Source organism: Hyaena hyaena, unplaced genomic scaffold (assembly GCF_003009895.1).
Source record: "Hyaena hyaena isolate Hyena2069 unplaced genomic scaffold, ASM300989v1 scaffold_172, whole genome shotgun sequence".
Classification (NCBI taxonomy): domain Eukaryota; kingdom Metazoa; phylum Chordata; class Mammalia; order Carnivora; family Hyaenidae; genus Hyaena; species Hyaena hyaena.
In genome coordinates this window covers 566,134-590,675 of record NW_024080804.1, presented here as the reverse complement: position 1 = coordinate 590,675, position 24,542 = coordinate 566,134, and the positions used below count along the sequence as shown (strand labels likewise).

Here is a 24,542-nt window from a genome sequence, read left to right as displayed (position 1 = left end):
TAGTTAATGCCCCAAGTGCCTGCACCCCTTGAGATGGTCGCCATCTAACAGTGCTTCAATGTGGGGGACTTGGCGCTAAGAACACACTGACGAAGTTTCTAATGCTTCGTTTGCTGGTATTTCCTAACTTTTTTTCTCCCCTTTTTTTCTTTTCCAGCTAATTTCCATTGATGAATTGGATAATGCTGAGGTCCTAATTTCATTTTTTTTTTAAATGTCCATGGTGATGTTTCCATGACACCCTTCCACTGAACACTGTGGTCTGTTCGTAGTCTTTGCAGTGTGTACTATCTGACTTTGTGTAGTGTGCCTTCTGGGCGTGAGCTGAGTCCTTTGTGTCTGTGTTAGCATTTCCCATGAGTTTGTTTGCCATTTGTCCTTGGAGATCCCATCTGAGTCTAGATAAAGATTTTCTAAACTGTGATAAGATTTCAATCATTCACTGTTTAGAATCTCAACTGAATTTGTGGTTGATGCTGGTTATTAACCTGTCTCTGAAACTCAGTGTTGATATTCATAAAGAGCTTTTCTGTCTGGATATAAAGCACCAATACAAAAAGAAATAACTGCATTCATACAGTTTGAAAGTAGTAAAAAGAAAAAAACAACAACACTATTCTCTTGGTCCCCATGTTGGAAGTTGTTGAGTGTGAGGGGGTCATATAAAATTTTGTCAAAGTGCATTGTAAATTCTAGAGTGCACATTGAGATTTTTCAGCTACAGGCTTGCAATGAGATTAGGAATGTACTATTGTCAGTGCTTTACATCTTGGGAAAATACCTGGAGATCAAGAAATATAATTGTCATCTGATGTTTTTACTTACCCAGAATTGTCCTGAGGACCAATGAGTGGTCATTGTGTGGGGGATTTGGGGATCTCTGAAATATTTTTGTTCTGTGAATATTTTCAGCATCTCCTGCCATATATTTAGGTTGCAGTAAACGCTTGGTAAATGGCACTAGAATGTATTAATTTGGGGAATTAAAGTATATAAATGAGGGAGTTTAATTATGTGGCAAATGGAGCACCCTGGAAGAAAATTTTGTTAGATTTTGAAAAATCATTTATCTGGTCTACTTTTTAACATGTCTATTAGTTCTTTTCACAGGCTAATTAATTCCTTATTTTGGGTAGGATAGAGCTACCAGATAGAATATGTTGTCTATTCTAATATCCACTACCATCATTTCAAAAATATTAAGAGATGGTTCAGATACATGTAAGGAGAGTTTGAGTCACAAACATAAAGCAAGTCATGATGAATTTCACAGAGTTCCCTCAGGAATGGAGCTCAGAGAGGTTAAGTTAACTGGACTCAGCTCTCACAGCCATATAGCCATAAACGGAAGCTAGCACATGCTGGCTCACCTCCTCACCTGGTGCGCTTGCTGCTCTGCCACAGTAAACTCTGAGCAGAGACTTTTCCTTATATTAATCCCACATGGACCATGGAGGAAGCCATACCCTCTGGGATGAATAGAAAGTGAGAAAAACAAAAGACTGTGTGGTGGCTTAATTAATCACTTTATACAGATTTTTGCCATTTCCTGTCTAGTTTATTCTCTTCCAAGTGTGTCCCTGAAAAATACCTAATGCTGACTTTGCGTGTGGGCACCTTCGGTTACTCTCCATTGTACCTGGTGTTGTAAATGCCTCATTGATTTGAACTGTTACTCTGAAATACAGAAGTTGTATTTCTACTCGCTTAAGTACAAATGAAGTTAGAAAAGAAGATCTCCCCTAATCGGAGTCTGCAATGTTATTAATATACTGTTTTGCACCATAGTAATCACTTGATGTGTTTGCTTGCTCAAGATAGGACTTGGGTCTCCTGGCTGGGAGTTTATTGCTTGCTTATGGAAAGATTCCACAGTTGGAGCAGGTGTGTTTATAATTATACTCTAGGAAATAGAATACTGTCTGTTTATAAAAGAAGAATGTTCTGGCAGCCGCTTGGATTCTTTGAAAATTCCCTGAGGAAGCAACTGCGAATCCCCTCTTCGTTGTTACCCCTGGCAACCGTCAGAGCCCTGGGACACCAACACTCTGTCCCCAGTCCCTCAGACTGTTGGATCTGGTCCTCTTAGCAGGGATGTATGATTGGCCTTTATCATCAATGGCTGTTCTGGAAACTACCGCTGCTCCTGCAGTTTCTCCTCTACCCAGCCTTTTGTCAGCGTGTGTTGGTGGAAGCCTGCAGCCCACAGCTAGAGTTCTGCAGAAGCTTAATGAGAGAGTTCATGCTGGCCCAGGATACAGGCAAGGCATCACACCTAACTTGGCAACCACTGTTCGATTCTAAACATGGTGGGGAATCACCCCTGAAGTAGTGTAAGGCGTATGTGGTGATCTGTGAAACCCTTATTGGGGAAGCACCACTGCCCCTTGATGATAGAGGCCACTTGAGCATCTCAAGGAAGGAGATGTGCTGTGAACAACTCATAAAAAAACAAAAACAAAAACAACACAGCGCCTCTGTGTCTCTGTCAGTGCTTTGAGAAAACAGGGTGAAATGAGGTCAGAGTCATGGAGTCCCTGCAAGGAAAGGGCATGGTATGGGGCCCTCCCAGCTGCCCTCTAGAACAAAATTTCATTTGAAACCAGGAAAAGAGAGGGTTTCTTTCTTCCTTTCATTTCTTTCTTTTTCTTTCTTTCTTTCTGACAAAAAAAGAGGCACAGTCTCCATCCTGCCCTCTGATTTTACCTTTACCTTGTGTTAGTTGAGGGGTACTGATTGGGTGGAGGAGAAAAGGAAACTACCATATTTGGGTTCCTGTCCCTCCAGCTTACTCTTAAAGTTTATAGCTTGATGAATTGTTATATATGCATATACACATTTCAAAATAGGAGAGGTTTCCATCATCTTTAGAAAGTCCTTGTATTTACCCATTCTTGGCTTTAAATGGACACCAATTGATGCTAACGACATGGAATTATATGACTGACATTTGAGTGCGTGTTACATTCCAGGCACAGTGTCGGGGGATATGACTATGGTGATACCTCCACATAGGCACAGCATCTTCTGATGTTTACAGTTCCATGGGGGAAACAGGCAGTAGTTCAAATTAATGTTCAGTGACAGCTGTCAACCAGCTGGAATGGAGAAGTACATGGATCCACAAGAACATATAGTTTAGGAACTTCCACCTGAGCAATATGGCCATGTAAAAGCTTAGGAGGTCAGGTAGCAACACCTGGGTAGCACCAGCAGGTAATCCTGTAAATCACCTTTCTAACATGTGAAGTGCTATGCTGACTCAACAGATGATCGTGATCAAATGCTCTAACTTGAGGTGGAGGCCGTGGGCAGAACAGTAATCCACCTCCTTTTCACGTATGTGTCTGTGAAAGAGAATGGTGTGTTTAGATAAGTGTGGGCTCTAGCTCAGTGGGACATACTGCATTTCTTCATATTTGAGATGTGATCCCCATTTAATCACTGTTGCTTGGACCCATGGAATCTCCAGAGCCCTTTGTGCCACCTTGGCCTTCCTGCATCGCAACAGAAGAGCTACAGTGGCTTGCCCACTTGTTGGGAGTGGCTGCAGCCCACTTAATGTCAGCCCTCAGCTTACCCCACCTAGAGCTGCTTCTGCAAGCAAAGGATGCCACCAACGGAGAATTTTGTAAGATTCACTTGGTGGGAGGAGGGGAGAAGAGAAACACCAGAATTATTATTAAATTTCACCTTCAGGGGGCGTTCTCATGACGTCCAACCCAGGCTGGAGGTGTCCTACTTTTTTACATTGCTGTGAACTGCTGGGTTGGGCACCTGCCAACATTCAGGCGGCAGTTACATAAGAGCTTCTTTTTTTCCTGGAATTTAGGCTCACTGCTGATGTGTGACCTTCAGCAGCAATTGCCAATAAATGCAGTGGGGTTGTTTACTGTTAGACACTAGCAACCATAGAGCAAGCAAACTTGATTCAGAGCATACAGAAGCTGTTGCAGACTCTATGGACAATTTGGGTTTTTAATATAGTGAGATTATTCCACAGTGACTAGAGTTGTATAATTTAGTTAAGTCAGTTGTATTTTTTAAAAATGAACTTCACTATTGAGTTCCTATGAATGTGTTCTATAAAGGTGAAACTGCATCATTGGGACTAAATAATTTTTAATTTTGTTTCTAAAACCAAATACCATTAATAAAGGGCATTGTGTTAGCAAATGTGATGGTTTTAAATTGCTCTGCTAAAATACATAGGTCATCTATATTGGCTCAATTTTCATTAAAGCTTTCTGACCTCTTAAGGTGGGTTTGCATAGGCTCATGAAGGACTGGTCCCAGCAAGCCTGTTCACTGTTGGCTGGTTGGTTGGTTTCCCTCTTCTGAGGTTTTGAGTGGGTGAAGAGGAATCAGAGGCTGATTCAGGGCTGCTGGAGTTCATACATTCCCTTTGATGTGCCGATAATGAGGGCCATAATGTTTGCGTTTCTTAAACTGTATTCAGCTTCTGCTAGGGATGGTCCATGGAAAAAGACCTCATCTTTCAAAGAAAAATTCTAGAAACCCATAGTTAATAGGATGATTTATGATGACAGCAGCAGAAAACAAAAGTGTGTTGTTGGGTTTTTTTTCTTTACAAGGCTGTGGTCTGTGCTAGCCTATTGGAGGCATACATGAAATATTATGTATGTTTGTGTGTCAGCGGGTAGTCTACGTATACGGAAGTAAGTGTATAGTCTGGGAAGACTAAGAGTTGCTTTTTTTTTTTTTTTTAAGATGAGAAGGTATGATTTCCTTTATTTATAGTAGAAGCTCATCCTTTTATAAAATGCATGGCACATTACATATTGATAGTGAGCCTGTCAGTGTCTTACAAACACATACCTAGTTACTACTCAAGTACCATAGTTATGATGCCTTGATTTGTGGTCTCACCCAAGAAGGACACTTGGGATTCAGTGACTTGAGATTCCTGTTGAATTTCTCCTTAAAAGCCAGTCATTTGAAATCTTTTTTCAATTACATTTTGCTGACCTTGACTAAAAGCACTGGGAAGACTTAAGATGAGAGAAGAAATAGGAATCGGCAGTAGGGTGCAGTCATGGGTTTCTAAGTTTAAAACCAGGCAGCATCAGACCATCACGCATCACCTGCTGGTTTGGGAGGCCTTGCCTTGATTGCAGATGTCAGTACCTGAATATAGTGACTGATCCTGGGAATAAGGTGGGGAGGACAAGACTTGTCAGAAAGCAGACATGACCGTTCTCTCTCTCTCTCTCTCTCTCTCTCTCTCTCTCAGCATCCTTCCTTCATGTGTGGTCACTGAGGATTCATTAAAAAAAAATTAACTTGATAATGAAAATGTGCTGAGAAAAATAACTTCATGTATTTAGTAAACATTATTGCTTTTGGTATTTATGTAGTTATCCTATTTGAATAATGTAGCTTATTATGAATATGCTTCTATTTTTCAAAATTTCAAGTTATTGCCATGAAATAACCTCATCCTCAAGGAAATAGAGCTGAAATCCTAATAGGTAGTGCTGGTAGATGCCATCAGAGTTGTTGTTGTTTACCCAATTATATGCCAAGTATGGTTGGCCGTTGCCATGCCTGAACTCATTTTATGTCCTAGCAAGTTGTATTATTTAGGGAACTGGCTGTTAAATATTATGAAATGAAGTTTACTGAAAACACACCAAGCATTGTTTAATGTTTTAACTGGAAGAAATCCTCAAGAATATGTGCTCCAGTCTCCTTGACTACAGGTCAGGACATGGAGACCCAAAGAGGTTCAGTGACTGGCTCGGCTTCATGTAAAGCTGGTGCCTCCACGAGCTTCTGGACACGTGACGCTGTGCAGCATGTTGGATCCTATTCTGTTCCATTTCATGAATGGACAGCATTAAAAGCTATCCTTCTGTTTATGTAGTGACTTCCGAGGCTATACAGCCTCCTCTGTTGTCTCAAAAGGCTTCATGAGATGTTCAAGGAGAAAAGATATTTTTAATTTCATCTTTATTTTGGAAATAAATTGCAAAACAGGCAGGATGCAGTGGAGTGACTGTACAATCATAAGGCGTATCAGAAGCCACTGAAGCCTGAGTGATGAAGACATAGCCATTTAGTACCTATGGGCGTTCTAAGCATGTTCAGGATGCTTCTTTGGACAAAGAGGTGTCAGGCAGGAGAATTTACAAAACCAGTCCCAACCCTACCACTTCCAAGCTCTCTCTTCTTCATTTCCTTTAACTTTTGTTTGGATTGGGAAAGGAGTAGGACGGTAGCTCTCGGGTTCCTCCAGTAAACCCATGCCTAGAGTTCTTTTGTTCTAATCCTACATGATCGCTATAAAAGGATATGTTAGTGGGAATGTGGCCAGTGCAAATAGTAGAAGATAACATGTTTTTCCATTGATACCTCTGACTGCTCTAAAGTGCACGGGCCATTGCTTTAATTCTGCTTTTTCTTCTGTGTCCCTTTTGCACTGAGATAGCAAAAATGATTACACAGTTTTAATTCTTTAGCCTAAAGCATACAAAAAAGAATAGAGTTAAAGTGTTTTCTTGGGTCACGATATTATTTATGTCTTGGAAAGACTTATAACTGACCTCCATTTCTATTTTCCTGGCCGTGCTTCCTTCAGTCCCTCCTGCCACTCTGTGTCCCCATCCCAACAGGAAGCTCAGTGCCTGGGAGATACATTCCCCACCCTGAGGTTATGAGAGTTGGGTTCATGTCTCAAAAATTCTCCTGTGCACTGTTGAGTTAGCAGCCCTCTGTCTATGCCCCCACTGTTCCTGGAGAATTGCTTTAATCTCTGTACTTAAAGAGATGTCCTATATATTTTTTTCATTTTACCTGTTGAAAAATAGAAAACAAGACACATGATGTTGTATAATAACATTCTCATATCAAGAACATTTTTTCCATCTGGGGGATCAAACCACCAAGGAGGTGGTTGCATTGAGCTGGATTGAGACACCACCACCAGACTTCACAGGTTTAGTCCTTCTGTGCTTTGAACACCTCCTCTGGCTCACCACCCAGCAGCCACACCCCCGCCTGACCATGGGTGTGCTGTGTAGCTGGAGCACTGCTAAGGTGGGCCAAGGTCACTCACTTGCAGCGGGAGCCTTGGCCTCATTCCATAGTCCCAGACTGTACCTTGAACCAGCCAGCCGTGCCGTGTGCGTGACTTTGGTCCAAGGAGGTCTGGGTGGGGTCTGGCGGTTACATCTGACATCAGTTCCCTGCTCGGAGCATATGCCTTATGGAGGACAGTCGTGGCACTGTCTTTCACAAACTTTGGGCCCCTGGGAAAGAAACTGCCCCCGAGACCTCTGTTGTCATTACTCACCCCCAACTCCCTCCCTGCACCTCTGCGGATACGCCCTGGAATCGCTTTTCCTCTCTTGGTGGAAGATCAAAACACAGGTGTGCACTGTTCCTTTGGCATCCTTTTTTTTTTTTTTTTTTTTTTTAATACAGATTTCCTCCTTGGTCATTAGCAGTCTTTTGTTTCTTATTTTAGGTAAATTTCCCTATTTCAGGCCAATTGTTCCTTCCAGCACAACCACATTTAGTCCAATTTAAAAGAGAAATTATCTCTCCACCTCAGTTGCTGAAGATGTGGTATAGCCAGCTCACCTCATCTTTGATCTTGCCTTCTGTGTTTTGTCCTTGAGTGTTGGTCTCTGGATTTCTTTGTGGCCCTTGAGATTCTAGTGCCGTAACTAACATGCTTTGTTTTACTCCCAACTAGCTACCACAAGCTCCGGATTCTGAGAACTCCACAGAGGTGTGTGTTGCTCACCTATATTTGCAAAGACAGCAAATATGGGTGCTTCTCAGTTGTCCTGGTTGAGTGTCTGAGTTGTCGTGGGGGAATTTCTGTCCCAGTGGTAGACGCAGGAGGGAAGTCTTCTAGCCGGGCTGGGAACTGATGGTTTCTGTAAGTGAGTTGGCTCTCCATGTAGAAAGTTCTGAGTTGCTGGAGGTAAACCAAAGCATCCCTCCAGGTGAGGAGATAGGGCTCTCTGAAGGCTTTCACACAAAACTGTCTCCATCGTGAAATGTTCATTTGAAAGACTCTGGAATGTCAAGACCTTTCTGTTGTTACACAAAATAGATTCTGGGTCCTGTGGAGAGATGATACACATTTGAAGTTCTGGATATTAATGTATAGTTTTGGTGAAAGCTGCTAATAAAGTCATAGTTTCACATTGCACTCTTTCTCTTCTTCCTATTGCTAACTAATCTCATTAAATGAGGGACTAGAATTAATTAAGTCATCTAAAGTCATAGAGAAGCTTTCTGGGGAGGCATATTCCTAAGTATCAAAATTTACCTTCAGAAACTATTCTAAAACCAGAGTAGGGTAAAGCATGAATGAAGCTCACTTGCTTTGAGAAAAGTCTAATGAAGATCCTAAAAATGAAACAGATTACCAGATAGCTGAGTTGCAGTGTGGATGCTCTATAATGATCAGTCTAATACGCTTATCAGAGCTCTTAACTGTTAGTAGCTTGGATTAGAATGCTGGGTACTAGTGGGTCCAGGAGAGCCGAGGTGCCGTGTATGTGTCTGCTCAGAAGTGTATGCACTGATGTACTTACGCATGTGTCGTGCAGTTATGCATGTATGAATTGTGAGGACCTGCCCTGTTGTGTCTTGCATTGTAATCCCTTTGGGTTCATGTAAAAGTATGACCAAAGAGTCATAAGCCTGCTCACTTTAAACAGTGCATTAGGGTTGGGGGACAGGACAGTTGTAAGGCAGTATTCAAAGTAATTGAACACTAATATGCGTCTGGGGAAAATATTTTAAGGGCCTATAATCCTTTTGTGTAACTCTTTGCTCATTATGAGCTCTTGGTGTGTGTGGTTTTTTTCTTTTTCTTTTTCTTTTTTTTTTTTTTTTTTTTTTTTTTTTTTTTTTTTTTTTTTAGACGGTTGTGTCTGCCTAGTGTACTTAAAATGGAATTTCTGCATGCTTAGCAGGAACTTGAACCGAGTCCCCCCCTGAGGCAACTGGAAGACCATAAAAGGGTACGTAGTCTTGGATGTTGGGAGCTAATGACCATAACACCATACACTGTAATTTAAAGACAGCTTTTGTTGGTGTTGATATTCTTAAAGCATTGGCTCAGGACCAATCACAGCCATTTGTATCAGTGAGGCTAATTGGTAAGTCTATCTATTACCTACCTTTAGGGCTCAGAGCCCTATACCTTGCCAATCTCAAATAATGACCAGTGAGCTAATAAGCTTTTCATGACCTCTCTTCTTTTTCTGTAGTGGCTTTCTAGTTAGGTGAAGTCTTAAATTTTTTTTCATAAACCATTGATGATCATTATGGATAATTTATAATGTATAGTGAAAAACTTCATAATTCTACTACTCAGTTATAAAAACAGCTAGTGATAAATTTCCTCTGCCCAGTTTTTATACAGATGTGAATATGTGCCCATGAGCATTTTCACTATCCTTGGAATTAGTCTAAGTGTGCAACTTGTATACCTTGCTTTTGTCATTTAATATTATTTATGGTCATTTTCTTTGAAAGTCTTTGAAAGTTAATAGCTGTCTAAAGTTCCACAATATAACAAGTGGTCTGTAATTTTTTTCCTTTGATGAAGAAATGAAGAAATGTGTACAACTTTGGATAGATTCCTAGAAGGAACACTCTTAGGCTAAAGGATAGATATTTCTTAAGGTACTGATTATGCATTGCCAAACCATTTTCTACAAGGCCTACATACATCATTACCATGCCGACCAATTCATGTTATTCATTTTGGAAGATAACCAGATAGCCTGGATTTCTGAGTACTTAACATATGCCAGTTACTGTGCTAAGGCTTTTACATATGTTCACTCATCAGTTTCTGTTACTGCTGACGTTGACCCAGTGACACAGCCTTCATCCCATTTCACACATTAGGAAACTGAGACACAGGATGATAAAGTACTTTACTCACAGTCATGGGGATAGAACATGAGTAGTTATTGCAAAGACTACCTTGGAATTGTGGTCATCAGTGTCCTGGAGGATCTAGCCTGAGATCAATGGGTAGCATGTTGCACCTTTGTTCTTCTCACACGCTCCAGCCCCTGCCCTGTCCCACTACGTCCCAAATTATTCCCATTCTTCTGCACTTGTAATTTCTCAGGCTCTGACCAAAGGATAGCTCCCAGAGAGTTGTCATTCAGTCCTTCCTCTCTGGCATCCTGGATCTCTTGGAGTTCATTGATGGAGGGTCCCTTGCATTCCTGTGTTTTCTGTCCTTGCCTGCCCTTTAAGAATTACCTTAGGTCTTAGAGGTAGCTGGTAAAGACCCACAGCCATCCCTCATGTCCTAAGTTCCCAGGGGCCACAGTGTTGAATGCTGCACAAGCATGTAAGCTTTAGAATTAGATACAAGTTCTGGGGCGCCTGGGTGGCTTAGTCGGTTAAGCGTCCGACTTTCGCTTAGGTCATGATCTCGCGGTTCATGGGTTCGAGCCCCTCGTCGGGCTCTCTGCTAACTGCCAGCTCAGAGCCTGGAGCCTGTTTCAGAGTCTGTGACTCCCTCTTTCTCTGACCCTCCCCTGCTCACGCTGTCTCTCTCTCTCTCTCCTAGAAATAAATAAAACATTAAAAAAAATTTTTTTTAAAAAGAATTAGATACAAGTTCAAGTCTCCCTTTGCCAAGCCCTAGCAGTGTGATATGGGGCCTCAGTTCCTTCTGTTGTAAAATGGGGCCATTAATAGGCTCTACCCCTTAGGACTGTTCTGCTGGGCTCTGCACGTGAGGCACTTAAGCACAGTGGCTGGAATATGATAAGAAATGCTAACTGCTGTAGCTATCTTGCAGCTTAAAACACTTCAGTGATTTGATAGTAGTAACAAAGGCAGGTGTTTTAAAATTGAGGCGCTACCTTAGTGCTGAGTAAGATGTGAAAGGCCCACCACTCATGTGAGGGGGTGATCTTTCCTGCAGCACATGATTTTTAAGTGGCTGGAACCTGGGAAGCCAGAAAGTTACTTTTTCTCTCCTAGGTGAGTGGTAATATTAACTCCTTAGTGCCTTGTTTAACACTTGGCTGTATTCCCACCTGTCCTTACCCACTAGTCCAATAGAAATGAAAGTTGTTTGAACAGACTGCGAGGCAGGAGCTTGGTTTCATGACTCTCCATCACTGATCTACCATTTTTTTTTACAGTTTTAAAGTTATACTTCCTGCAAAAGAAACCCTTGGCCTTTGCCTTTTCTCAGTCATAATGTGTGTGTGGAATTTCTTACCAAGACAAATATCTGATATTTGTTTGTGTACTATAGGTGTAAACAGCTAGGAGAAAAATTACTTTTATTTTTTAAAGAGGGTTGCATGGCCAAATGTTAAAACCAAAGAAGTGTTAGGGGAGTTTGGTTTTGAGGTTTTTTTCTCCTTTTCTGCAGTCAGGTTTCTGAGCCTAGTACGTTGTGAACAGTTTTGGGCTCTTGAGTAATTTATATCACAATGATTAGGAAGGCTTTTCTCTGCGGATTTTGATTTTTCCTAAATTAAACCACTGGCTCAGAAAACAGAATTTTTCTTCAACCTAAGTTTTTACACTAGGGATTTGCATAACTTTTTATAATGTTGTCCATTTTCTTTTTCCCTTTTTACCTAAAATTATCAATCTTTATTCTTTCAGAAAAGAATAACTTAACTTGTTAAAAAAGAAAGAAAAGGCAAATCCCACATGCAGCTTAAACTTGTTTGTGTGTGTGTGTGTAGAGAAGGTGAGGTGAATATGTGCCAAAACCCTTATAATTAAAAGAGAAAAAAAATAAAAGTTTGTAGGGTAGAATGTACGTGTGTGTGTTTTTCCATAATTAGCACATTTCATGATATTCTCTTATGGGGGAAAATGTACCATTTGATGCATCAGTTGCTATGGTAACTGCCAGGGTTTTTCTGTGGAAAGAGAGACAAAATGGTAATGTGAGATCCCTTTGTAACTTCAGTTGGCATCCAAGCTGCATAAATGTGAAGTTCCTGTTGCTGGAGTCCACGTGTTCCCAGACGGCATGTGTTCCTTCCTTTACCTCCTGCCTGCTTGATTACAAACTGACCACCGTCTTGCTAATTCCCTTTGAACTCAGGACCGGAAAACCTGAGTCTCTCCTAACTAAAGTGCAATTATAGTGCGAAAGCTGTGGTTGACACTTGCTTAAAGATGCGTGTTTCTCACTTGGTCACAGTCACCCTGCCCGTGACTCGACCATTCAACCCTACGATCTTCCAGATGCTCGCCAGGACGGCAGCATTGGCTGTCTTCTGCGATTGCCGCTTGTACGTCTCAACTCTTGCTGTCTCCCTCTCAAACAGTGTCCCTGTGATGCCCAAAGGGATCCAGTTAGAGAATCTGTCAGCCATTCCCTATTGTGGGAATTCAAAGTCTGTATGTTCCTGAAAGAAAATCCAATAGATACATCATTATGTTGAAAAAAAAATCACATTCAATCTCCTGTTACATTCAATGTGTGGAGGTAACCTTTTCTTTTCACTTTTTCTTTCTGAGTAGGCTTTTTTTTAAACTATCCTCTGAAATTTGTATTTCTCTTACAAAGTCAGCCTTTCAGTAGTATTGACATTTTAACAATATTCTTCCAATCCATGAGTATGTTTTTCCATTTCTTTGTGTCTTCTTCAGTTTTCTTCATAAAAAAAATTAAGTCAGCCTTTCAAATCACCATGCTCTCAGTGACTGCTTTGGAGAGTATCGATGTGTTTGTACTGGTCATGTAGACATAAACACCAGCACAGCTATACCTTCATAACAAAAATGTGGTTTTCTAAGCCACTAAAGAATACTGTACCAAACGCAATCTATTTAAAAAGTACATGAAAATCTCAGAAATAACTTCCCCGTCAGAAGCAACTCTTGGAATTCTGTGTTTACAGCAGTTCAAGGTGGGAAACAAGTCTTATGAGCCAATAGAAGTACCCTCCTTTGCTGAACTACAATGAGAGACATTTGTGGATAGAATGGAAGAAAATAGAGATTTTTCTATTTCCTGAGCTTTGAGTTAAAAATCAGTACTGCCCACCCCTCCCCTCCTGTTTATCCCATCCCAGTTTGTCCCTGGAGTCTTTGACCAACAGCATGAGTTAAGAGAGAAGAAAAATTTGGCATTGTACCCCTGGGACCTTACTTGATTTTGACGCTGAATTCAGGAGTTTTCTTCCTTCCTCCTTTGTTCCCTTCCCACCTCCTTCTGGCCCCCTGGCGTCTCTGCCACTCTCAGGGTCCTTCCTGGCCTTCTTGTCTGTTCATCCCATCTTACTTTGCAGACAGCCTACTTGAAAGCTCCAGACCTATTCTTGGAGCTAATTAACAAATCACTTTAAATTCTTCTGGCTCGTGTTACCGTTGCAGGTCTCTTCAGAAGAACTCTTGAGCCTCTATTTTAGACACCTGCTATATTTCAGCACGCCTTCTCTCTGCTAGACTTCTCACTTACCCCTCCTGATGATATGCCAGAGGCACTCCAGGCCTTACTACTTTGTCCCTGGGAAAGAGTGTGGGGGAGAACCATACAGCCTCTGACTTTCAGAAGCTTCCAGACTGGGAGGTGGCCTAGGAGTCACGTAGCATAACTGAAAGTGGAATAGAGCTGAGAATAAAATCCTGCTGCTTTTTGCCGCTCTGCCAGTGTCCCCACGGTGTTAGAGAACAAATCACAGTTTTATTTATTAATTTATTTACTTTGGTTGGAGTTGTGGGAAAGAGATGTCTTCTCTCCAAGATTCCTTTGATGGTTATATTTTTGAAACATTTTATTGCGGAAATGTTCAAATATACACAAGAAGAACCAGAAGACTTTTGAGAAGCCACGTGTATAACTCAGCTTCAACAACCGTCAGCTCGTTGCTGCCTTTCTGTCATTTATATCCCTACCTACTCCCCTCCCTTATTATTTCAAAGCAAATGTCAAATGTCATTTCATCCATGGTGCTTAATTTTTGAATGACATGTCTGATATCTGCCACTTACTTTACATAGCATTTTTCTTCACTTGACCCATTGACTATTTCTATTGGAAAGGCTTACTTTTAGTTTATCATATCATTATACAGTATTACTTTTATGTCTTAATACAATCTTGGGAATAAACTCAGTGCCTGGAGTAACATTTTCATACTGCTATGTGAAAGATGACCTGTAAAATTCTCATTTTGTCTGAATTTTATTGGCTTGCCCCAAAGGGACTTTATTGTTTTTGTTGTTATTTACCCTTCAAAATTAATGTTCTGTATTCATCACCATGAGAGAGAGTTCTTGAGATATTTAATATTCTAGATTGCTGCTTTTTTTTAATGATGTGGTTTCCTGAGAAAATATTGAAGAAGTTAACTTCACAGCTTCCAAATGCTTTTATTAATAATTTATTTTTTCACTGAGTGAAACTGAGCCAATTATAACTGAGTACCCCTGTGTTTTTTGAATGTTAGTAGCTCAGTTATGCATTGAATTCAGAACCTGATTTCATTATCCTGTTTGAATTAAGGGTGAGGCGCTCAGGCAAATTTTGGTCAACCGTTACTATGGAAACATCAGACCTTCAGGAAGAAGAGAAAGCCTCACCAGCTTTGGCAATGGCCCGCTGTCACCAGGAGGACCCAGCAAGCCTGGGGGAGGAGGTAGGCTGTGTTGTGTGCTAATTAGCTGCACGTGTGAATTGAGTGTGCCACATGAGAGCTACATGTTTCTACTTAACAGGTTGAAACTCTGACAGATGAATTTGGGTTGGGAGTGTGTTTTCTAGCAACTTGTTTTGTCTTTGGTCTACCATCAAAGTGATAGCTAAAAATATTTCCCTGCAGTTAGATATTGGCTAAGTCTCTTGCCCCTCTTTCCAGTATAGCAGCCCTCTTGGTGATTTTTGAATGACTCAAGGAACTTGATTTCACTGCCCATTTTCTTGTGGTCATTAGGAATCATTCTTCCCGTTAAATAACAATGAAGTTAGCAGTGAGAATGGCGAAAGCTCCCATTTATGGTATAGATGAGTGCCAGGGGCTCTCCCCAGTGTTCTACATTCTTGTTTGCTTCTCAGAGTTCTCCGTTCTATGGGAGGTAGTGCTGCTATCTCTTTTTAACAAAGAAAATGGAAGCTTATTAGTGGCTGGTCTATAATTTGAACCTTGATATAGCTAATTCTAATGCCTATGCTCTGAGCCTCCCAAATTCTTAAAAGAGTTTACCTCCTCACCACCAAAAAAAAAAAAAAAAAAGGCCCATCCAGAATTGCTTAAAAATAAATCCTTAAAGATGTTAAAAACATGGTCAACACAATTACAGGTAGAAGTTGCAAGAACTTTGAACTCAACTCTGGGTGTTGATTTGGGACCGGGGGGGGGGGGGGGGCGGGGGGCGGTACAGGAGCTTATTGCTTGAAGCACAAATATGGCTTGGCTGATTCCCTGTCTCTAACAGTGACCGTTATGGGCTGCAGATTTTGTAGGTAACACCTAATATTTGGCGATTAATAAAGTTAGCCTAGCAGTTTCTGGGAAAGGACCTTGAATTTCTCACCAGATAAAAACTTGAGGCATATGTGCTCCCTTCATGGGGCTGTGCAGCTTCAGTGCAGATGCACTTCGCAGACCGTTCCAGGAACAGGACCCTAGCATTTCATCTGAAAGTTCCCAGGGATTGTCAAGCAGAAGTTCTTCACATAACATCTTAAAGCTGTTTCACTTTACTTTCTGTAGTGGGGTCACTCCACAAATATCTGAGGCCTGAGGAGGCATTAGGAGAGTGTTCAGGTGTTTAGAAATGAATCAGAGACCAATTCTTCTTTAAAAAACTATAAGAGAGAAGATTGACAACCCAATTTCTATTCTGCAGTGTGGATATAATGGATCTAGATAGTCAAGACAAGCAGGTGGCATTTGAATTGAGGTCTGCAGGGAAAGACTGATATATGATTTTGTTTTTTGTTTTTGTTTTTGTTTTGAAATTGATCAGCCCATGTCCCCATGTACATTAATGTTTCAGTTATTGCCAATAATAGTGCAAGGCAAGTTCTTAAATAGGCACTTTCTAAACACAGTTGGAATCCATTCTACTAGATGACATATGCTCTGTCTTCTTAAGTTTATTCATGTCATCTCAGGCTCAGTGTGGATGGGAATTTGATTTGTTTCCTCAACTCTCCTATCCCCAGCTCTTGGCTCCATGCCAAGCACAGAGTAACTATTGAATGAATGAACAGACATAAATTATGTGAAAGGGTGAGTTTGGGGCTAGCTAGGGTGGGTTTGTTAGAAACAGGGCTAACATCATTGTTAATAGATTTTATTTTTTTAAGAATGTTCTAAGACATGTATAAGTTTGATTTATCTCTTGAACTCAAAACTAGTTCTTGATAATTCTGCACCAAGTCATTGTAGTCTAATGCCAGGAAGACTGTTGGCTGGGTGGCTTTAGGTCTCTTGCTAGAAATATATCCTTCTTCATCTTCTCTGCCTACATTCAAGTTACCATCTCTGCTACTTATAAGCTGGGTGTCTCCCTTGAAGACAAGTGACTTCATCTCTGTGCTAATAATTAGTACCTTCCTCGTGGGTTTTTAAGAAGGTTAAAGGAGATAATACTGTTAAAATGTTTAATGCATTAAGTGTTGGTCCATAGTAAGTATGCAATACATGGTCATTCGCTGCTCTGATTGTGGTTTAATAAGAACAATATTCCATCTTCCTAGCGGGAGGCTCTGGGTCCAGCTCCACAAGCAGGGGTGAGATGAGCCTGGCTGAGGTTCAGTGCCACCTCGACAAGGAGGGTGCCTCCAATCTGGTCATTGACCTCATAATGAACGCATCCAGTGACCGAGTGTTTCATGAAAGCATTCTCCTGGCCATTGCCCTTCTGGAAGGAGGCAACACTACTATACAGGTAAGACAGCAGCTTGGCTGCTGTGTGGCATCCCTACTGAGCAGGGAGAGAATCTCTTCTGGAAGCTAGGCACCCTGGTGATGCCAAGACTCTTCTATGATAGACAGCTCGTTCTTAGAGTACACATTTCTGTTTTTCTGGAAAATGAATTCTACCAGTGTCTTCCTTGGTCATTCAGTCATAGTTTAGACTTGGTTTCAAAACATGAGTTACATTTGAAAATGATAAACTGCTGAGGATGTACAAAGAAAATTGATCCAAGATCTGGGGCATGGTAGGAAATCCATAAACATTTGTTCAATGAGTGACTAAATGAAGTGTATTTACAGTTTTTATCTAAGATGATACACAGTCCCATCAGAGGATGACCAAAAAGGATTTTGGACTGTGTGTGCTATTTGGATTTAACTTTTATATCTGTAGATACTGGCTATAAATCTCCCTACCTTTCAAGTGAAAAGCTCAATACAACCATTTTAACTAATAACACCAGTTTGTACTAACGAGGAAAAGTCAGGCTAGGTTGTTCAAAGATGCATAGATGATTTTTTTGTTAGCCGGATATGATAAAGATTTTAAAACAATAATAAAAGCTTAATAAAATTCTTGACAGAAGTCCTTAAGGCAATTTAAATGAATTTAATAGTATTTATAATTTTCATGTAGAAATGGCAGTTAAAATTATTTCTTTAAATATTTTATCCCCTTCATGCAGTCTTCCTTCTGTTTTGGCTCTTGAATAAGGGTTTACTTAACTGTGTGTGTGTGTGTGTGTGTGTGTGTGTGTACACATTTTGATAACAGCTTTATTGAGATATAGCAATACACCATAAAATTTGCCCTTATGTGTATATTTGACATTAAATTCTTGGGCTTGAACTTAAATTCAGAGTCTTGATCAATCGAGTCTTGGTTCATTGTGCAAACCAGACAAGAACGTGCCTTGCTGTGGGGAGGTTTGCCCTGGGCCAGGTTGAATTGCGGCCCCTGCTTACTCTACCAGGCACCCTGCTGCTTGCACACACTGCACAGCCAACTGTGCGGGTCGTGTCTTCTCCCCTCCATTCCCTGTTTGCCCCAACACACTTCCAAAGTTCATTATTAGGCATTGCCATAACTGGAGATTGGTGCTACAGGCAGAGTTCACTGCTTGCCTGAATCATCACTTGCACCAGGGTTGTAACATGTTGGGATTGCTGTTTGATTTTGTCACATGTGAGTCTGACTGTCAGCGTGGATGGATCCTATCGTCGTTCTCATCATGAGGATAGGGCCACCTACTGCCATGTTGGAATGGATGCAGTGCTCAAACACTCCTTGTCTTTCGACCATATGACCTGCAGTGACTAGATCCGTTGAACTAAACATTTATTGAGCGCTTTGTGTGTACACACTGCTTTAGTAGGGACTAGAAAGCAGTGGTTTCTAGATACTGGAGCCAGTTGGTCTATGAGAATGTTCTCCAGGCATAGCCAAGCATAAAAAATGGAGACATGATGGTGAGTTTTTCATATACCAAGTGTATTCACTTTGAAGGACCATCTTACTATTTTATTCTGATATTACATCCTCTCCAGTTTTTCTTTTAGCTCCAGTGTCTTTGCTTTAATGAAAAGATTTTGATGGTGGGTGACAGGTTTTTTTTTCCTCTGGCTAAAGAAATAGTTGGAAACCCTAGGTTATTCCTTCTTCTTCCCAGTTTTCTTTTAAACCTTCACTAATTAGAGAAATCCTAGAATCCTAGAGGCTCAGTATTAAAGAAATTGAAAAATCTAGCAAGGATACAAGAAAGCAAACACATGTATTTGTCTCAAGGATCATGGTAATGCCACCTAAAAGGTAAGAATGATAACATGGACCCTCCAAAGAAGAAGTAATCGCATCTGTGTGAGGAGGCAGTGAAAGGTTTTTTTTGATGAGATTGGCTTTGAAGGATGGCTGTGGGTCTGAAGGCTGGAAATTGGGCTGGAGCTGGGTCATGGGGCAGCTCACTTGTGCTACTTGGGAGAGAAGATGAGGCCCAGGGTATAGGAGCTGGAGAGGTGCTGGCAGAACAAAGATTGGGTCCGTCAGACTGAGCAGAGCTGGCATAGGGTGGTGAATGGGGACTGGCGGTGGGTGTGAGTTTGTGTGCAGTACAGGGCAGCCCGTGGAGGAGCCTTGGCGCTGCCACTTAGGACTACAGATCCGGCAGTGTTGGACAGGCGAGTCGAGAACAGTCTAGAAGGTGGCAGTTAAGTAATTAAGTTAATTAGCAAGAATGTCAGGGGAGCTAACAAGAACTTAAACTGAAAAGAATTCTATGATAAAATTGGTCAGAATGTGAGAAAGCATATTTTCTAGGAGAGGCGTGGTGGGATTTTGGGGTGTTGGAGATACCTAATGTCTCCATCCAGGAAGTGATTACAGGAGTACATACCAGTTTCAAACTCAGTGACCCATACAGTTAAAATTGGTGTGCTCTACTGTACATAACTTATACCTCAGTAGAAAAGAAAAACTGTGGAGAAGAAGAGAATACTGAACCTACTGGGGCAAGAAGATTAGGGATGGGATATCATGAATGTGGACTCTCAAACACTCCCTGCTTGAGGATGGACCCTAGACCCACTGAATCTTGGTAAATATTGGCCAAAATGGGGCCTAAACAGATGTTTAGGAAGATGAGAAGGTCAGAGGTCCCATTTGGCTCTTTGAGGCTTTAAAGAGTCTGGATGATGAGACGCATGAAGGCCTCATTAATTAAGGAGTAATGAAACTTGGAAAGTGCCTGCGGGGGCCGAGGGCCGCCGGCGCTCAGGCTGGCTGGCGAGATGAAGTCTGAGGTTCTGGCGGGGTGCCGTGCTTTTCACAGTGTACCCCTCATGGTGATGGCAAGGCACACAGAAGCTGTTTTTCCTTCAAGTTCTTTATCTCGTAAAGTAATTATGAATATTAGTTTCATGTTTTCACACATTTATTACTCATAAGCTCAGGCTCCAGATGAACTGCCACGATAGAGCTCCAGTCGTTCAGCCTCGCAGCGAGTGGAGATGTTTTCTCTTACACGAGCCAGTGTGCTCATGAGTGGGTGAGCCAGGATGGGAGGGCATAACACCAAGGGCACACATGCTCACACTTTCTTTCTCCCTCGCCCCGTCCTCCCCCACCCTCTCCCATTCTGTGACCTCAGAAGGTGGAGGGGAGAATCTGGCCCACTGCTTCAATAGAGACCTATGGTTCCAGGAAAATTGATTCTAGCCTAGAGTTGACTTGTGAGATCTCCCTCGGCCTCAAGCCTTCTTTCTCTGGAGAGAATGATGTGGAACTCGGGTTGTGTCTGGAGCCAGTTAAGAACCTTGAAACCCCAGGGAGAGTGATTCAGAATTTCATCCTGCTTTAGAGAAGCTGGTTGAAATAGTAGATGAGCAGCTGTGGGAAGTTATTCTGAGTTGGGTTAACGCTGCCGATGTGACCACTAATGAATGCTGAAATGCTGTAATCCTGTCAAGGCTGGCTAAGGTCCAGCTGCAACTCCGTGCCCATTGCTCCTGTTCACATTGTCCTGTTGTGGTATCAGGAAGGGAAGTCGGGCTGAGGTCAGGTGGGCTTCTATGGATCAGTGTTTCTCAGCGACAGGTGGTAGTAAGGGCGGTCACAGGGAAGCATAGAGGGATAGAGGCTTCCCGAGCTACATCTCACCTCTCCAGGAAGAGGGCTGCAGAAGGACCCGTGTGCTTGTAAGCACCTCTTCCCAGGATTTAGAACATGTTTCATGTGGAGAGAGAAGAAGAATGAGACCTGACTTCCGGTCCGGGTCTGTGTGGGATTAAGGAAGTTATTCCTGGGTTTCTGTTCCTGTGTCTATCAAGTGTGAGGCATAAGTATGGACCCCTGGGTGCCTTGTCACCTTGAATCAGAACCTATAACCAATTATTAATATTTTCCCAGGAATTCCTAGAACCTAGCAGTGATGTTTGGATGATTCCATTTCTGAAGTTTTCCTTGGCTTGTGAAAATAATTATGAAAAATATGATGAGTGGACAAATTCCAGGTGATCCATACAATGGAATACTACTCAGCAGTAAAAAGGACCAAACTATTGGGGTGCCAGGGTGGCTCAGTCAGTTAAGTGTCTGACTTAAGTCATGATCTCACAGTTCATGAGTTGGAGCCCTGCATCGAGCTCTGTGCTGACAGCTCAGAGCCTGGAGCCTGCTTCAGATTCTGTCTCCCTCTCCCTCTCTCTGCCCCTCCCCTCTTCCTGCTTTGTCTCTCTCTCTCAAAAATAAACATTTTTAAAAAATTTTTAAAAAAGGAACAAACAGTTGTTAAATGCAGTAACTTGGATGCATCTTAAAGGCATTATACTGAGAAAGGGGAGCCAGTCTCTAAAGAAAGCATACTACATGGTTCTAATTCTGTGATATTCTCGAAAGAACAAGACTGTAGTGATGAAGAACAGTTGAGTATTTTCCAGGACTAGGGGCAAGGGGAGAATTTGACTCTAAAGAAATAGCACAAGGGATTTTTTTTGTGTGATAACACTACTGTGTCTCCTGCTTTTGGTGGTGGCCGCATGAGCCTATACATGTGTGAAAGTTCATAGAACTTCACACCATAAAAACTAACCAAAAGTTAGTTTTACTGTATGATCATTTTAAAAATCAACAAAAGCAAAAACCATAATGATGATGATAATAGCCAATTAAGTGCTTACTGTGAGTCAGGAATTATGCCTCAGTATATTTTCATGTACCCTCTCATTTAATCCTCACACACTCTATAGGTGGTAGATGCCATAATTACTCCTTTTTACAAGTGAGGAAACTAAAATGAAAACCCATTAAGGAGTTTGTCCCAAATCATCATGCAGTCAGTAAGTAGCAGAGCCAAGATTTAAACCAGGGCAGCTTGGCTCTCTGAACTCCTCCTTGCCTATGATGACTTAATTCTGTAGGATGATGGTAAAGGTCTGAGTAAGAATAGTAGGTGCTTTATAAAGAAAGATGGTGTATTCCTTCTTACCACATAACTCTTTGTCACCTTCAGGGACAGAGGTGTCGGTGGGCCAGGGATGGGTTCATGGCCACAGAGCTCACAAAGACCGTGGGACTAGCATCCATTCTCCCTGGGCTTGGGGACTTACTGCATATTAAGTCCTTCCACTCAGGCAATCTCATTGGAGTCTGAGGAGACTGAGGTTCAGTAAGGGTTCTGAACTAGACTAAATGCCATGTGCCTTTTGTCCTTTCCACCCCCTATTTTAGTTCTGTTGCTTTAGTGGCCCTCTCAAAATTTAGGGGCTTGAAGCAGTGACCATTCTGACACCTGTCACTCTTCTGTAGGCTTGGGCTCAGCCGAGCGGTTCTTATATACCATGTGATTTTGGCATGGGCTTGATTGGGTAGTTGGCCACAGTGACCACTTGGTGCTGGCTGTCCTCTGGGAGCTCAGTGGAGACTGTCCCCTGGATGGCCTTGGTTCTCCTCCATGTGGCCTTTCCATGTGGTTTGGAATTCTTAGAGTATCGTGGCTGGGGTCTAAATAGTATTTCAAGAAGCAGAAAGTGGAAGCTACAAATCCTTTTAAGTCCTGGGCCCAGGGGGATTCCTAGAATGTCACTTCTGCCACATCCTTTTGGTCAAAGCCAATCATAAGCTTTGTCATAAGGTCAGCCCAGTCTCAGAGGAGTGAGAAAAGTCCCACCTGTTGATGAGACAACGGAATGTGCATATTAGGAGGGAACTGTATGGCAGTGGGCAACTTTGGAGACTGGCTCCTCCCCCCGACCCCCTGATTATAATTGATTGAATACCTACCATGGATAGTCAAACCCCTGAGTTGGATACTCAAGTTAAAAAAAAAAAAAAAATAGGCACTGTTGTCTGCCATAGAGGACCTTTGTTCTCCCTGAAAATTAAGTCCTGTCTTTGAAGAAGTGACGACTCCTGTCATTCCCTTTCTGGATGATCTGTGAGTATTCATCCCAGTCCTAAGGATGAAGTCAGTGGGGCCCGTAGCTCTCCAAAAGTTCTGAATATCATTGCCCAGACCTTGGAGGAATCAGTTATAGGAATCCAAAAATACAGGCATGTAGTGCTTGCTGGGAACCCTCAAGGATAGAGTTTGCTCCTTTATTCTGAAACCTTGTTACCTATCACATCATCACCTAAAGCCCTGAGAATGACAGGAAGCCACATTTAGGGTATTTCCCATCCTGGCACAATGGACTCTTACGGATAGTGTCCTCAGATCTTTGAGCATCTTCTGTCAGTGCCCTGGCTTATCTCAGAGGTAGATATTAATCTCAAAACTACTCGGACCTGAGTGCCGTCAGAGCACCTCAGACTTCATGGTGAACTCTGTGCTTACAGGAACAAGGGCATGCTACCACCCGCCTTGGGCTTCACAAGGTGGGGTGACATGGCCAAACCATGGAATCAGGCTTCTCTTTGAGCAACCCCTACTTTTTCTCCCCACTCTGGTTTCACCCCCTTCCTACCAGCCCTCAGAAGGAATCTTTCTGCTTGGTGTTTTGTAGCAAGTGAGAAACTATAAAATAAGCATTTGCTTATGAATTAATTTTTGGCACACTCAGGGCTCAGCAAGCCTTACGGCACTTGCATATCCGTCCTTCAAGTCCTTGCCAATTTCTGTGTTCCTTCCTCCTGAGACGTTCCCACCAGCACCCTGGGGGAAGTTCCCTCTGCTTCCTCTTCCCTGCGGGAGGGCAGAGGCCGTCCTCACCTGGAGAAGAGGAGGAGTAAAGTATATCTTTGAACATATCTCGTGTTTGGGGTTTTTTAAATTTTATTATTAATTTTTGATGTTTATTTTTGAGGTGGGGGGAGAGAGAGAGCGAGAGAGCGCACGAGCAGGAGAGAGGCACAGAGACAGAGACATAGAATCTGAAGCAGGCTCTGAGCTCTCAGCACAGAGCCACACGCAGGGGTCAAACCCATGAACGGTGAGATCATGACCTGAGCCAAAGCTGAACGCTTACCTACTGAACCACCCAGGCGCCCCTGTTTTGGGTTTTTTTTTTAAGCCAATACAGATGTTGGGGGGATATATGTGCTGACATGACCATAGAGGACCTCATTGCAAATTAAGGAGACAGACATAACAAAAAATTTTTTTGGACTAATTGCTTCTGGTTGCAGAAGCACAGTGAATTTTATGTATCAAATGGCTGCCCACAGCTATTCCTATGCCAAGTCTAGCCTACAGACACACCCGAAAAGGGCTTTCTTTTCTGCACGTACGCAGCTGGAGATGGAAAATGTGAGAAGTGCTCCGTTGGGAACCTGGCTTGCAGACCCATCTGAGAGAGATCCCTAGTCCTTGGGGCCTTTCCCCCACCACACACTTATTTTTTGTGGTTGACTTAAGAAATCAGCCCGAGAGCCAATATTATATATGAAATCTCCCACCCCTTACAGAAGGAGTTACCAGAAGAGCACATTGGAGGAGCACATTGGTCTGGCTACCTCTGACCCCACTTAGCAGGGAGATGAAGGCAGAAAGGACAATTTGATTTGCCTTTGTTGGAAATGGAAGGCCAGTTTGTGAGGACGAGCAGCCTTGGTTTGACAGGACTCTCACCCTTAGAAGGAGGAGGAGATTAGTGTGTGAGCAAGTTACGTAAAAGGGTGTTGTTTTTGGCAGGGAA

The 24,542-nt window shown here is 42.2% G+C and overlaps 1 protein-coding gene across 5 annotated transcripts in view; it reads left to right on the top strand.

Annotated features, from left to right (window-relative positions):
* The window catches only part of ITPR1 (inositol 1,4,5-trisphosphate receptor type 1), a 330,213-nt gene that overhangs the window by 208,128 nt on the left and 97,543 nt on the right, over positions 1 to 24,542 (top strand). For 4 of the 5 annotated variants that reach the window (XM_039240300.1, XM_039240301.1, XM_039240299.1 and 1 more), the window contains 2 exons: positions 14,498 to 14,630; positions 16,697 to 16,887. The exons of the other annotated variant lie outside the window; for it this stretch is intronic. In XM_039240300.1, coding sequence (XP_039096231.1) covers positions 14,498 to 14,630; positions 16,697 to 16,887 — 324 coding nt within the window. The remainder of the gene's footprint in view (positions 1 to 14,497; positions 14,631 to 16,696; positions 16,888 to 24,542) is intronic. 5 annotated transcript variants of the gene reach the window in all.